Source organism: Callorhinchus milii, unplaced genomic scaffold (assembly GCF_018977255.1).
Source record: "Callorhinchus milii isolate IMCB2004 unplaced genomic scaffold, IMCB_Cmil_1.0 Scaffold31, whole genome shotgun sequence".
Taxonomy (NCBI): domain Eukaryota; kingdom Metazoa; phylum Chordata; class Chondrichthyes; order Chimaeriformes; family Callorhinchidae; genus Callorhinchus; species Callorhinchus milii.
In genome coordinates, this window is record NW_024704772.1 from 2,005,729 (window position 1) to 2,019,814 (window position 14,086).

At 50.6% G+C, this 14,086-nt stretch overlaps 1 protein-coding gene across 2 annotated transcripts; it reads right to left on the reverse strand.

Moving 5' to 3' along the window:
• Positions 1-968: 968 nt before the first annotated feature.
• LOC103189227 (desumoylating isopeptidase 1) lies at positions 969-9,548 on the reverse strand. 2 transcript variants are annotated; one of them, XM_042345071.1, is made up of 8 exons: positions 9,524-9,548; positions 6,945-7,055; positions 6,348-6,530; positions 3,110-3,131; positions 2,509-2,578; positions 1,959-2,068; positions 1,516-1,638; positions 969-1,111 (listed from the first exon to the last, which is right to left on the reverse strand). In XM_042345071.1, the coding sequence occupies exons 3-8, from the start codon at positions 6,445-6,447 to the stop codon at positions 1,021-1,023; spliced, it is 516 nt and encodes a 171-aa protein (XP_042201005.1). In that variant the 5' UTR covers positions 6,448-6,530; positions 6,945-7,055; positions 9,524-9,548; the 3' UTR covers positions 969-1,020. The 2 variants fall into 2 exon arrangements, with proteins under 2 accessions (XP_042201005.1, XP_042201004.1); XM_042345070.1 differs by lacking the exon at positions 9,524-9,548 and adding an exon at positions 9,289-9,351.
• Between the last annotated feature and the right edge of the window lie 4,538 nt (positions 9,549-14,086).

Consider the following 14,086-nt stretch of genomic DNA (forward strand, 5'->3'; position numbering starts at 1 on the left):
GCAGCAGCAAATGAGGTAAACATCAGGTGGTTTTCACTTTTGCTCTATTTTTAGGGCAGGAAGCTTCGGTGGGGCTCAGGAGTGTAAATCTCTCAGCAACAATAGGACTTGACTTGACCCAGTCAAGTGTTATTTCACGCATCGTTGGCGAGGAGGGCAGGATCATTTGCATTATTCACCTCAAGTTGAGTCCGATTGGTAGCATCTCTTAGCAGGAATGTGGGGTTAACAAATTTCTAAAAGCAAAGTAATTTAGAGATTCCACAATCCCACATTTCTTATTTCGGAAACCGGTTGAGAAACACTGCAAGCTAAGTGCCGGTACAATCGGACCGCGTTATACCGTGGCGGCCCGCGTTAACACGAGATGCGTTGTGTAAAAATAGCTGCCGCCCGACCCAACTTCCTGCACGCGGCCCACGTAAAGTGGCGTCACTCGCTGCGCGTAAGCGCCACGTGCAGGAGGTGTGCGTCCGTCCGTTTCCCCACCCACCCCCACCCCACCCCACCCCCGGGCGTGGCTTCCAGTCAGGGAACTGAAAGCATGGCGGGGGTTGGGGGCTTGCGGTATACCGGCCACGGGAACAGGAGGAGGTCATTCAGGCCCTCGAGCTTGTTCCGCCATTCTATCAGATGGTTGATCAGTACCTCAACTCCGATTTACCCGCCTTCGCCCAGCGCATGAGAGGCAGGCTGCACGACACACTGGGGGACACGTTTCAACAGCGACCGACTATCTGTACAATATACGTTTCCATCCCACCCCCCCCGGCCCCCAAAAGGAAGTTAAAAAATACCCCGACTACTTTTGAACCGTCCTAAGTTCAGATATGACACAAAAGATACTTGAGTGGAAATCTTCATTCTTTTTTTTTGTAGAAAAAACAATGCACAGTTCTGTGAGGCAGAGGGTGTGTCTCTCCCAGGTCCTGGATAGCGACCCGCACGCCTCTCGTCAGTTGGGGGGTGGGGGGGGGGTGGCGGTGGGATGTGTGTGGGTGGGGGCGCAAATCGCCCCTATTAGCTCTGGTTGTGGCGACCTCCGATGTTCCCTCCCGCCGGGTGGATCTGCACAGAGTCCACAATGGGTTTGATCAGCTGGCCAAACGGGCTGGTGGTGGTTGAAGGGAGAGAGAGAGAGACAGAGTGTCAGAGAGGAGAGTGAGGGAGGGAGCAAGGCGGGGAGGGAGCGTGGGATCGAGGTAGAGAACGAGGGAGGGGGCCAAGGGAGAAGAGAAAAAACACACACGGTAGAGCAATAAAATGATACAACAATCCGAACAGCAAATCCCTCTAAATAATTCCCAGTGCTCCAGTCACTTCACTAAAAAAACTGTGGCAAACTGGCACCTGTCCCTCTGTGCTCTGGGATGGACTCTGTGTGAGGGGCGCTATATAAATGCAAGTTGTTGTTGATATCAGGGCTATTCCCATGATCCACTCCCTCCCTTGGAGCTCGGAGTCTGCATTGCGCTGCCCCCCACCCCCCGCTTCAAAATCAGGTGGAAAACTCACGTAGAAAGGATCTCAGCGGGCAGGTCCATGATATGTGATGGAATCTTCTTCCCAGTGAGGAACTGAGAAACTTCATTGCTGAACGTGTTGCAGTTGTGCTCAAACAGTTTGTAGCACTCACCTCTGCGGCAAAAGAGAGACTTTAGAGAAAGGCTGATGCTACCAGAGGAGAGGGCAGAAGGGTGTGGGAAGTGGGGGGGAAAACGAGGGAGAGGAGAGGAAATCAAACTCACAGAGCTGTCCCTTCTCTGCAGTAACAGATTCTACAGCATGTAAAATCCCCACAGCAAACAGCCTCCGTGTATGCACTGTAAATCATTATTTGGGGGGCATCAGCCGGGTCTCACACACATGCGTGCACATAAACCCACAACACGAGCAAGAGTCTCCAAGCCAAACTACTGTGAGTTCCACATGTGCATGGAAGTATCGCTTAAACTGACCTGAAAGAAGATTCTCCAAGTGACGATAAATAGTCCATGAATATCTCCTCCGTTACTTCTGTGGTACCAAGGTCAATAACAGAGTCCGGGGGCCCTAGTAAAGTGCCTCCCTGGGGAGAAAAAACAGTCATATCACTGCAGGAATTTCACTCTCACCTACAGAAACACGGTCATTCCGCTTTACAGTAAATCCTGTGAAAAGCACTGAGACGTCTCGATGATGTGATAAGACTCTATATCAAATGCAAGAACTATTATTATTATTATTAATGTAATAATTCTATACAGTGAGATGAAGCAGAGTTTACAAAAAGGACTCACACACCCACATAAGAACATAAGAATTTGCTAGGCGAAAGAGGTCCAAGATCCATCTAGATTGTCTTCCACCATCCAGGCAGTAGCATGACATGTCATGTCTCAATTATATATTGTATCCCGAGATATTACTTCTTAACAGAAATCTATCTGATTTGTTCTTGAAAGAATCTGCTTCCCCCGTCTCCCGAATAATAATAATTCAGTACAGAAATGAGAGAGCGTGACTTACTGGCTGGCAATTTGCAATCCCACTGGATCCATAGAAGAACTCCTCTCCATTGACAACAACTGCAGTGTGCCTGAAACACAGACGGACATTGTTATTACAAGGTGACTAGCAATAACAAAAGACATCACCAAAGCACTTTCCGAATAAACCTCTCGACTACCAAGGGACTGCGCTGCCTTTCAAGTCTTTCCAGTTCTCAACGTCAGCTGAGAACATTATTTCCCATAACCATTTATCTTTGCAAAAAAGTTAGCACAGAACAACAACAATGACAAAATTAAACTTATAGAGCACCGTTCACGTCGGGAGGACTTCCCAAGGTGCTGGACAGTCAGGGGTCAGGACCCGAGCATGGGGGAGGGGTGGGATAGGGGTGAAGGAAAGCAGAGAGGTGGGAGGGCGACTGAAGGCACGATCGAAGAGGACCGAACTTAAAGGAAACGAGGCGAAGGGACTGTGGGATGGCGTTCCAGAGGGTGGGTCGGGCGGGAGAGGTTGGGTTAGTGAGGTTGGGTGTGCAGCAGAGCATTTGGGTCAAAGGTGCGTTTGACCCATCTAACTGCGCATCTGTTTAGCTTGAGAAGCATCCACATTTACTTACCATATTCCGTCAAGCTGCTTTCCTGTTTAGAAACAAACATAAAAAGAAAGAGAAAAATAACGTCAATCTCAGTCTGGGTCAGTTGGTTACACTCCAGTCACTTGAGTCTGAATGCTGTGGATTCAAGCCCCACTTGGGATTTTGAGATCACTGCCTGCTTTATTGTTGGTCAGACACACATGGAAACTCACCACATACTCAACAGTATCCAAACCAAACAGAGTTCCATTTTTGGATGTGATTTACACAAGGAGGTTTCCATGTCTGGAATGGAACGTGCAATCGCTCCCTGGAATCATACATCATCATTTTTAATGAATTAACTAATTAATTTGTAGACAAACACGGAAGCCAATTTGGGCACAGCAATGTCCTTCACAGTGAGTGAAAAAAATGAATCGGGACTACTTTTGCAGCACTATACTTAAGAATAATAATCCTTTCATTTGAAATAGCGCTTTATCACGTTGTTGAGAAAACAACAGCAATTTGTATTTATATAGCGCCCTTTATGCGGGTAGTGTTCTGGAGACATCACAGGATTATATTGTAAAATAGATTGACTTTATACTTTATTGATATATACAGTACTTTGCAGTTTGAACCATTTTGAAACGTCCTCCTCTCCTGATGTGAAACGCAAAGATTATTTTCATCATCATTATGATCAACACCCTCATTTCTCACACAGGGATATGGGAATCTGCAGCATGTGATTCAAATCCCACAGAGTGGCTTACCCCAGCACATCTGCTTAGGATTAACAGTCATCATATGCACCACAGTGAGATACACAGACTCAATGCCATCAAGGCTTTAATGTAAGGGCAGCAAAGCCTGCATGAGAACATGAAGGTCTCCACTGGATTATTATAACAACAATAATATAATAATCCTTGCATTTGATATAGCACCATTTCAGGTCGTTGAGGAGTCTCAAAGCACTTCACAGAAAATAGTGTGAAGTTAATTGACTTTATGCTTATTAATATATACTAATTATTACAATTATGAGTCAGGATTACCCACACAGGATTGGGACGCTGCTGTGCGCAATTGGCTGTCTCGATTCACCCACAAAATATGCACTCTACAATATATTCGGTGAAGTTCTTTGAGGCGTCTCAACGACGTGATATGGCGGGCGCCTTATCAAAAGCAAAAAATGATTGCATTATATTATAAGCACCCACTTTGCACTAGGTGTCGCTGCTAACCAATCCCCCCGGCTGAACTCTCCCAAACCTGCTCCGTGGGTGTGGAGTTCAAATACAGTATCCCTATGGTGATCAGCTGACACAGCGGCGACTGAAGTTGGCAAACCTTTGCATTTTTAACGCGGAGCAATGCCAATTATGAACAGAGGCAACAAGGGAACCAGAACTGGGCTAATGGCCTGTAACACAGTTCAGGTACATTTGAACAATCCTCGATTTCATAGCTCTTTTGTTCAATGGGCCCCAAATTCCACCTAATCGTAGCCTGTGAGACCATTTCGCCCACAAAAGGTACAGTCAGTCCACTTTACAGTATATCACGTGAAGCGCTTTGACGTAATAAGGCACTAGATCAAATGCAAGGATTATTACTTTAGCTTAAAATGTTAGGCTGAGCGGAATTCTCAAATGCAACGTAAATTCGTAAGACGACAAATGATATTTACAGAGCGCCTTTCGTGTCGGGAGGCTGTCCCCTGGTACTGTGCATTTAGTGGTGTGGGATCAAATGAGATCAAATACTTGTACGTGGAAAGTGACTTATTCGCACTTCCCGAAGACGTGCCGCCTCTTTTAACGAGCGTGAATGTAGGTCAAGCAGTCCCTGCCAGTGTGTGTGTGCGTCTGTCAGGTGGATGTGTGGGATGTGTCGTGCTTTGTACTGGATGCCTGGGCCCTGTCACACATACAGTCCTCCAGCTAAATCAATATTTGATGAATCACTGTGGCTGCTCCCAAGCACCTCCTGGCGGTTGAAAAGAGGGAACTTTGAAGATCAGGGTGGGGGGTGGGGGGGGGGTTGTTTCAGATCATTAATCCTGTGCTGGTTCACACACATGCGGGCACTGGGTGAGGGCAAGGTCGAGAGTCAATTGTAACCCTCCTCCCTCTCCTGTAGGCATCTGATCTGCCCCCAACCCCCAAAAAAATTGTCACTCAATCACAACTGTTTGTGGGACACTGGGCTTTTGGGGTTAAGAGCTGCTGAGAGACAGTCTTGCGTCTGGCATGATGAGGCAGTGTCTGGGCCAGGCTGGTGGCCCACACACACACACACACACGTAATAATTACAGCACGACTCTGATGTTGGGTACGAAATATCTAAGCTGTAAGGACTGTTCCAGTGACAACAACGATAACTTACATTTACACAAAACCCCTCACGTAGGATAGCGTCCCAGAGCGCTTGACAGTGGTGGAGCACTACACCGAGCCGGGGGAAGGTGACTGTGGGCACGGGAGAAGAGGAAGGTCTTCAGGCGGGACCTGAAGCCCAGGAAGGAGGGGGCAAGGCAGAGGGTGGCAGCTGCGGAGTTTGGGGGCATAGTGGCTGAAAGCGCGGCCTCCGATGGCAGAGCGGAGGAGGGTACGAGGGCCAAGCAGGAAGGCCGGAGCTGAGCGGAGTCAGCGGATAGGGGAGGGAGTAAGAGGCAGGTAGGATGGAGGGATAAGAAGGTGCGGGAGAGGATGACAAGAAAGACTTTCATTGAATCATTTTGTTTCCAATTTTAAAAAATGATATGGAATCCTCGCCTTCCCTCCAAGTCCCCAGTCAAAAAAAACGTTGTGGTATCCACACGCGCACACCCACAGTCCCCAGGACTCACTCACCCCACCCAGTATTGCTATCCCTGAATTCCCACACAGAGAGAGGAGAGAGACAGGTGGCCCACAGAAGCCGCAGAGAGACAGACAGGTGACCCACAGAGACAGAGAGAGAGAGAGAGAGAGGAGACAGACCGAGAGAGGGAGAAGGGAGAAGAGACAGCGATAGGAGACAGAGAGAGAGAGAGAGTGAGAGAGAGAGGGCTGGAGGGAGAAGAGAGAGAGAGATGGAGGGAGAAGAGACAGAGTGAGAGAGAGAGAGAGAGAGAGAGAGAGAAAGGTGAGCTTGGGAACATGAGAATCATTAACAGAGCCAGGCGGGGAGAACCTCAGTCTGACAGCTACAGGCCCTCCTATACCCAGCTGTTGCCCGGCTCTCCCCCGCCCCGAGGCATCAATGCAGGCGCACACTCACCCAGCATCATGGGGCTGAACTGCCGGGCCAGCCCCCGTGACAGGTCGTAGACGTATAGCTTGACGGGCTGAGGCAGTGGCTCCATGGCGAAGCGGCTCATTGAGGAGCTGAGGAGCCGCAGCAGAGGCGGCGTTTCTCTCTCGCTCTCTCTCTCTCTCTCTCCTGCTCTCTGTCGGCACTGTCCTGCAAATGAGAGCAAAAATGCACTTTCTTAAAGGGGCCGCGCAGGTCCTGACTGACACACACAGTGACGAACTGCCCCTCTGTTTCCCTAATGTCCTCCCATTGGCCTCTCACACATTCCGGGACTAACATTAGGGAAACAGCCACTCACACCGCCCTACCGTTGGCCTGTCTCTCTCTCTCTCTCTCTCTCTCACCACACACACACACACACACAGAGGGAAACAACCACTCACACCAACCTCAAATTGGCCTCTTTCTCTGTGTCTCTCTCTCTCACACACACACACAGAGAAACTGACATTAGGCAAATAGCATTGATACCAACTTCCCATTGGCCTCACACACACACAGAGGGACTGACATTAAGGCAAACAGCCAGTGTGTGTTTGTTTCCTGGGGATTATTTTGTACCTGGAAATGTTTTTTTCTGGGTGAAGGGAGGCAGCTAGCTTGCTCGCATTGATTGCTTAGGTCCAGCTCTTTGTTGTACTGTACAACATTCCCACATAACAACCGCAGTCCCTAAGGCAACAAAAGGCAAAATAAAAGTTACCTTAAAGCAAAACTAAACACAATAGAGCACCAGCTCATCAGAGTTTTCTGGTGTTAGTTGATGATACAGATCAGCCTGTCCCTCCCCTCAGTCTGTGGACATTTAACATTTTTATACGTTTGACATTTTCAATGCACCGCTGTTTGTGGAACACTGCTTTGCTCAATTGGCTGCTGCGTTTTGGAAACAAAACATACAGTCAATTCACTTTTACCGTATATTCTGTGATGTCTCAATGATGTGATCAAGTGCTTTAATAATAATAAACACCTACGCACAGAAATCTCCCATACGGAATTTGTACTCTCTGCTTATCTAATACCAGAGGGTATTAGGCACAGATTGGTGAGAACCATGGCTTGGGGGGCCCCAGAGTGTCCATTGGAGCAACTGCTTGAATTTAACCAGCCAAAAACACACTGAGAGCACTGTGTAACAAACCACCTGCTGCTCGTCAGAGAGTTTCGACAAGTTATCACGTCTCAACAACATGAGAAGGTGCTGCATCAAATGCAAAAATTGATATTATTATTCTGACGATAGATGCCCTAAAGAGGTGTGTTAGGGTACTGCTGGAGTCTAACCAGCTGAAACCGCAATATTCATCAGTCCATGGGAGCAAAAGCTACTCTCCAACTCATTATGTCCTGTGCCATGCTCATGCTGTCTGCCTTTCAACCTTTGGGTGGTGCTCGATACAGTGAGTCTCCGCGTCCTCCCACTCAATGAACTCTTTCAAGGGTTTCTTGGCTAAGTCGGTGGGAACCTTGCCTTTTATGTCAGAAGGTGGCGAGTTCAATTCCCAAGCCTAGGTTGGGCTGACGCGTCCAGACCGGGGTGAGCGAACGAGCGGGTGGCGCTCAATCCCCAGAAGGATTTTTGGCTGAGGCGTTAAACTGAGGCGCCGTCTGCCCGTTCAGATGGACGTTAAAAGGATTTTTGCAGCACTCTACGAAAAGAGAAGGGTGTTTCTGTCCCGACGATCCCCCCCCTCCCCTCCGACAAAATTGGTCATTCACTTTCTGGCCGTTTCTGTGACTTGGTGCGTGCAGATAGGCTGCCTCGAATTCATTTTATACAGCAAAGTGCTTCAGGACTTTTGACGTGACAAGGTTAGATATTAAATGCAAAGATGATTATATACACACACAGTACTTTATGCCAAGGGATACACAGTCACTAATACTCTACAGTAAATCCTATGAGAGTGCTTTGAGGCACTTTGACGTGAAAAGCAGTATATCAAATGTCAGCAGTATATCACTGTATTTTGTTATTTGCCTAAAAACAATACCCAGTCGTTACCCTGTGGGGGGGGGGGGGGGACGAATTATCAGGAGTTTCCAGTATATTTGAGGTGTTTAGTTTCGCCCACAAAACATACACCTCATAGTAGACTCCGTGAAGCGCTTTGGGAGACGTCTCTCAAATGCAAGGATTATGGTTATTGTTAATAATCCCTCAAAAACAAAAAAACACGGTCGCTCAATCCACGGCTGTTTGTGAGGACTCAATCAGTTACCGCGTTTCGCCCGTAAAACAGTCACTCCCATTTTACAGCGTACCCCGCAAAACACTTTGAGACATCTCGACGACGCTATATCAAATGCAAGGATTATTATTGTTGTTCTTGTGGTCCTCCCATTCCCCCCCTGAACCCCCCCCCCCCACACTCCCACTTACCACCCCCCCACACCAGCCCCTGAAACCCCCTCCACCAACCGCCTGAACCCCCTCCACATACCCCCTGAACCCCCCCACCAACCCCACTGAACCCCCTCCACCAACCCCATGAACCCCTCCACCACCCGAACCCCCCCATGAACCCCCTCCACCAACCCCGAACCCCCCTCATCAACCCCGGAACCCCCTCCACCAACCCCCTGAACCCCCTCCACGAACCCCCCGAACCCCCCTCCACCAACCCACTGAACCCCCTCCACAACCCCCTGAACCCCCTCCACCATCCCCCCCTGAACCCCTTCACCCCCATAAACCCCCTCCACCATCCCCCTGAACCCCCTCACCCCCATGAACCCCCTCCACCAACCCCCCCTGAACCCCTTCACCCCATAAACCCCCTCCACCATCCCCCCCTGAAACCCCTCACTCCCATGAACCCCCTCACCCCGTGAACCCCCTCCACCAACCCCCCCTGAACCCCCTCACCTCCCCCCACCTCAACCCTCCCCCCCTGGTTACCTTGGTTACCGAGGACAGCGGCCGGAGGGACGGCCTCTCTCGAGTTCATTAAAACAATTTTGGGAGGTGAGGGAGAGGTGGTGGGGGGGGTGGGGGGTGGGGGAAGGGAGCGGGGGTTGTGGTAAAAGAATAAAAAGTGAGTTTGTGAGGGGGGGGGAGAGAAACCGTGAGGGGGGAAAAAAAAATTAATTGACAGTCAGTCAGTCCGCGAGACGCCTCATCTTCCCGCCCTCACCCCGTCAACTTGTCAACGGTCAACGCGAGGCCTAAGCCCCGCCTCCATCCCGCCCCTCCCCCACCCCCTCCCCTCCCTGATTGGCCCCGGCGCCGTCCTATTAAACAAAGGCGCTGCTTTCTATTGGCCCAGGCGGCTGTCAATCATTCACCCCGCGGCCATTGGCCATCTTGAACCTCCCCCCTCCCCTCTCCTTTGTCTGTCTGATTGCCCCGCCCTCCGGCTCTCGTTTCCATTGGTCCAACCGCTTGTCAATTACCGGCGCCGCGCTCTCTGATTGGAACCGATCCCAGTTTCCCGCCCCCTTCCCCCTTCCCTCGCCTCTGTCTGTCTGACGGTCCCGCCTCGACGCTCCCGCTCGCTCCTCCCCTCCCGCCCCTTTGCCCGCGATCCTATTGGACCTGCCCGCCGTCAATGAGCGGGCGCTCCCTTCTGATTGGTCGTCTGGCCGGACGACGGGGGCCGGGGGGCGGGCGGGGGCGGGGGAAAAAAAAAGCCCCCGCCCCTTTCCCGCCCAACCCCCTCCGCGCTGTCACTCAAAGCCCGCCTCCCGCCCAGCGCGCCGATTGGCGGTCAGGCGGGTGCCAATCATAATTCATTGTCCCTGATTGGCGGAGGCGCCCGTCCGTCAGCCCGGAAAGCCCGGCCTGAAGGGGCGGGTGCTTCCGGTGGCCATGTTTCCAGCCCCCGGGGACGGACGGACGGACGCGGCGGCAGTGGCTTCAGGAGGTAACGGTGCATTCGTGGGGGGTGTGTGTGTGTGTGTGTGGGGGCGGAGAGAGAGACGAAACTGACCGCTTCTGCTGCTGCCCCTTTGCAAAGGACGTGGCAGGAGGAGACCGGTCACCGACCTCCTTCCCTCCCTCCCTCCCACCCTCCCTCACCCGCTAACCCGGGGATGAGGGCCGGACAGTGGGCGTGAGTGGCTGAGGTAAGCGGCGACGGCAATGGGGGTAGGCCCGAGCGGGGCAGAGCTCGTGCCCGAGGGCAAACTGGCGTCAAGCAAGTCAATGGGGCAGAGGGGGGAGAGAGAGAGAGAGAGCAAGAGAGAGGGAGAGAGAGAGTAAGAGAGAGGGAGAGAGAGCAAGAGAGAGAGAGAGAGGGAGAGAGAGCAAGAGAGAGGGAGAGAGAGAGAGAGCAAGAGAGAGAGAGGGAGAGGGAGAGAGAGCAAGAGAGAGGGAGAGAGAGCAAGAGAGAGAAAGAGAGAGAGAGAGAGCAAGAGAGAGAGAGAGAGCAAGAGAGAGGGAGAGAGAGCAAGAGAGAGAGAGAGAGCAAGAGAGAGCAAGAGAGAGAGCAAGAGAGAGGGAGAGAGAGAGCAAGAGAGAGAGAGGGAGAGAGAGAGAGGGAGAGAGAGAGCAAGAGAGAGAGAGAGAGAGCAAGAGAGAGAGAGGTGATAAGACTTGATGAGGTGTTATATCAAATGCAAGGATTATTATTATTATAATAGTCCTGTCCTGAGCTGGACAAAGAGCGAGAGAGAGAAGTGTGTGTGTGTGGGGGGGGGGGAGGGGAGATGATGACGATGATGATCATGTGTAATGATAATAATCCCTCGCGTTCGACGCCGGCGCCTTATCGAGGCGTTGAGACGTCTCGAAGCGCTTCACAGGACACACCGTGAAGTGGGGTGACTGCGCATTCCGTGGGCGGAATGAGTTACGCTGAGTTATCTGGGCCCCGCGCAGAGGGAGAGAGAAAGGGGTGTGTTGGGGAAGATAGTCCTACCAGAACCTAGACAGGGGTCTCCTGTGGCCTGGGTAGAGAGAGAGAGAGAGAGTGTGGGGGTTAGCCTTTGCCGAGACAAGGGGGAGCCCCCTGGGTAAACTAGGCGACGCTACCTGAGCTGGACAAGGGATCTGGGCAGAGCGATCATACGAGGGATCTATCTGAGCATAGCCAAGGGGCATACTGCGGACCTGAGCAGCGAGAGATAGAGAGAGAGGGAAAAAAGTGGGCGGATTGGGGGGGGGGGGATGGGGGAGAAATGAGATGTTAAACTGAGGTTCAGTCTGTGCCTGTTTGGGTGGATGTTGGAGATACTGAGACAGTTCAAATCAATCATGATCCTATCCTTGCAAGGAGCTTCGGGGCAGGAATGAAATGTGGTGGTTTGTTGGCTTTCCCTTTCCTTCTCTTCTCCACCTCCCCCCACCACCAGAAAAAAGACCAGGATCTCGAAGCCGATTAGGACGCCCCGGTTCTTGACCCCCTTTGACCACACCTCGTGGGTTTACTCACTGAGCAATGGGGACGTGGCTTAAGAATTCCAATAATCCCTTTGTGTTTCTTTCGTTCTTTACTTTCTCTTTTTTTTTAGATCTTATGTGTGTTTGTCGGGTGTCAAGGCGTGTTGGGTTAGTTATCTGACACCTGGAAGCCTGAATCCAAAGCCTTTGTGCTTTGGTGGGCCGAGTTACTGACACCAAGGGACAGGTGTGGTCAAAGAATAGTGCAGGTGCTCTGAAAGGTTGTCGAATGCTGTTGTGAAGGAGCTTCGATAAGTAGTAGGTTTGTATGTGGACTGTTTAACACTGTGGTGCAATCTGATGTGTGACTCATACAATGTGCTCCCTTCCCGCTGGGGCTGGCTGTAGGGTCCACCACGAACTGGATCTGTGATTCCACAGTAGGACGGCTGTATAAATGCCCCTTATTAACAATAATCATAATCATTGCATCCGATACAGTGCTTTGTGCCGTTCAGACGTCTTGAAGCACTTCACAGAATATCCTGTAAAGTGAATGACTGTATATTTTGTAGGCAAAAATCCATTTTATTGCGCCACATTAGCTCAAGGTTGGTCTACACGGAGTCAGCACTCAGTCATCAGTTCTCTGGAACTCTCTTCCCAAATCTCTCTGTCTCTCACACACTTAAAAGCTTTCACCTTGACTGCGCTTTCAGCCCCTATCTTTTTCCCAGCTTGGGATCCATCCAGTCTTTGTAAAGTGCCTTGAGACGCTCTCCTTTGTGTATAAGTCAAATTGACTTGCATCAACATTTTTCTTACTGGAATGGTGGATCTGTGTGTGACCTATATACTTGAGGCTGCAGCTCCTATCTTTTGTACAGATCTTTTGGAAAGATAGGATATTTATAGCGCCTTAAAGTTGGAAATGTCTCAATAATAATAATAATCCATGCGTCTGAGAAATCACACCATTGAGACGTCTCAACGTACTTCACCGAATGACTGTATATTTTGTTGGCGAAATGCTGCAGCCAATTGCGCACAGCAGTATCCCACAAAAACAATCGTGGATTGAGTGACCATTTACGTAAAAAATGCTTCACAATAGTTACTGTCAAATGTAGGGACTTGTCAGTAGGCAAAAGTGGTAGCCATTTGTGCACAGCAAGTTCTCACAAATAGCCACGAGGCGAATAACCAAATTAACACTGGGAGACACTCCCTTCTCCTTTCCAATAACATCACAGGATCTTTAATGCTCACTTGAACATAGCGAATCAGTTGAAAGATCCATCTGACGGCACTTCTGTCAATCCGCACTCCCCTCTCCCCCCCCTCCTCCCCCCCGAACATTGTACTGAAGTGTCTAGACTCTGAGCTCAACGTCCAATTTGGAGCTTGAGCCCACGACCTGCTGTCCCGGGGCGAGGCCAGACTTGGCCAAGTTGACGCCTACTATTGGAACAGTGAGTCAGTCGGTTGTGTTGATGTTGGTGCAGTAATCCGACAGTCTCTCCGGTGATACTTTAGCGTCAGTGAAAATCCAAGCAGTTTTAGGACGGGTTGGCCCATTACAGACTGTTAGTGTTGGTTGTTATCACACGCATTTACTGGACCGGGTACATTGAGGGCCCGACCCAACCCAACCGAGCCCCAGAGCTCACACCAACGCTTCCACAAATGCATTCCAGCAATCCAATCATTTGCGAAAAAGATCACAGGCCTTTCTGCTGCGCATCACAGGAATGCGCTGTTAATCTAGTGCCTGGTGTTTTGATGAGATGTTCGAGATGCTGTTTTCTGTTGATACCTCTCTTCTCAACCCCTTCTGCCCCTGACAATTTTCAGCAGGCCATAATCCGCCTTGCCCCCTCCTTTCCCCATCTTCAGATCGCGCTTGAAGACCTTCCTCTTCGGCCGTGCTTATGGTCACCTCCTCCTGGCTGTCCACCTGAGCCGGGACCTCGGTTTAATGTCTCGCACCGAGGGAGAGAACGGGAGTTGATGCAAATGGCAGTTTAAAACCCGGGTCGGTCGGACGCACCGTGCGCTGAGTGGATTCCCTCCACGGTGAAAGTTTCTCTGCTTGTTACGAGACGGAAAGTTTCTCTGTCCGTCACTCGGTCGGTAGCAGTGTGAAGGCTGCTCTGTAAATCTGCACTTTGGTAGCCTGTTGTGTTTCAAAGCTCACTTGAAACTGCGGGTGTGAAGCTTGTACGTTACCCTGGCACACATGTGTGTGGTAACACCCTGGACTTGATTGCTGAAAGGGATTTCCTTCCATTGTGTTTCCTTTGGTCCAGTGCTGCCGCCACTCTCCTTAAGAGCAACGCTCCTGGTGGGGGTGGGGGAGAAATCGGAGCCTTATTCT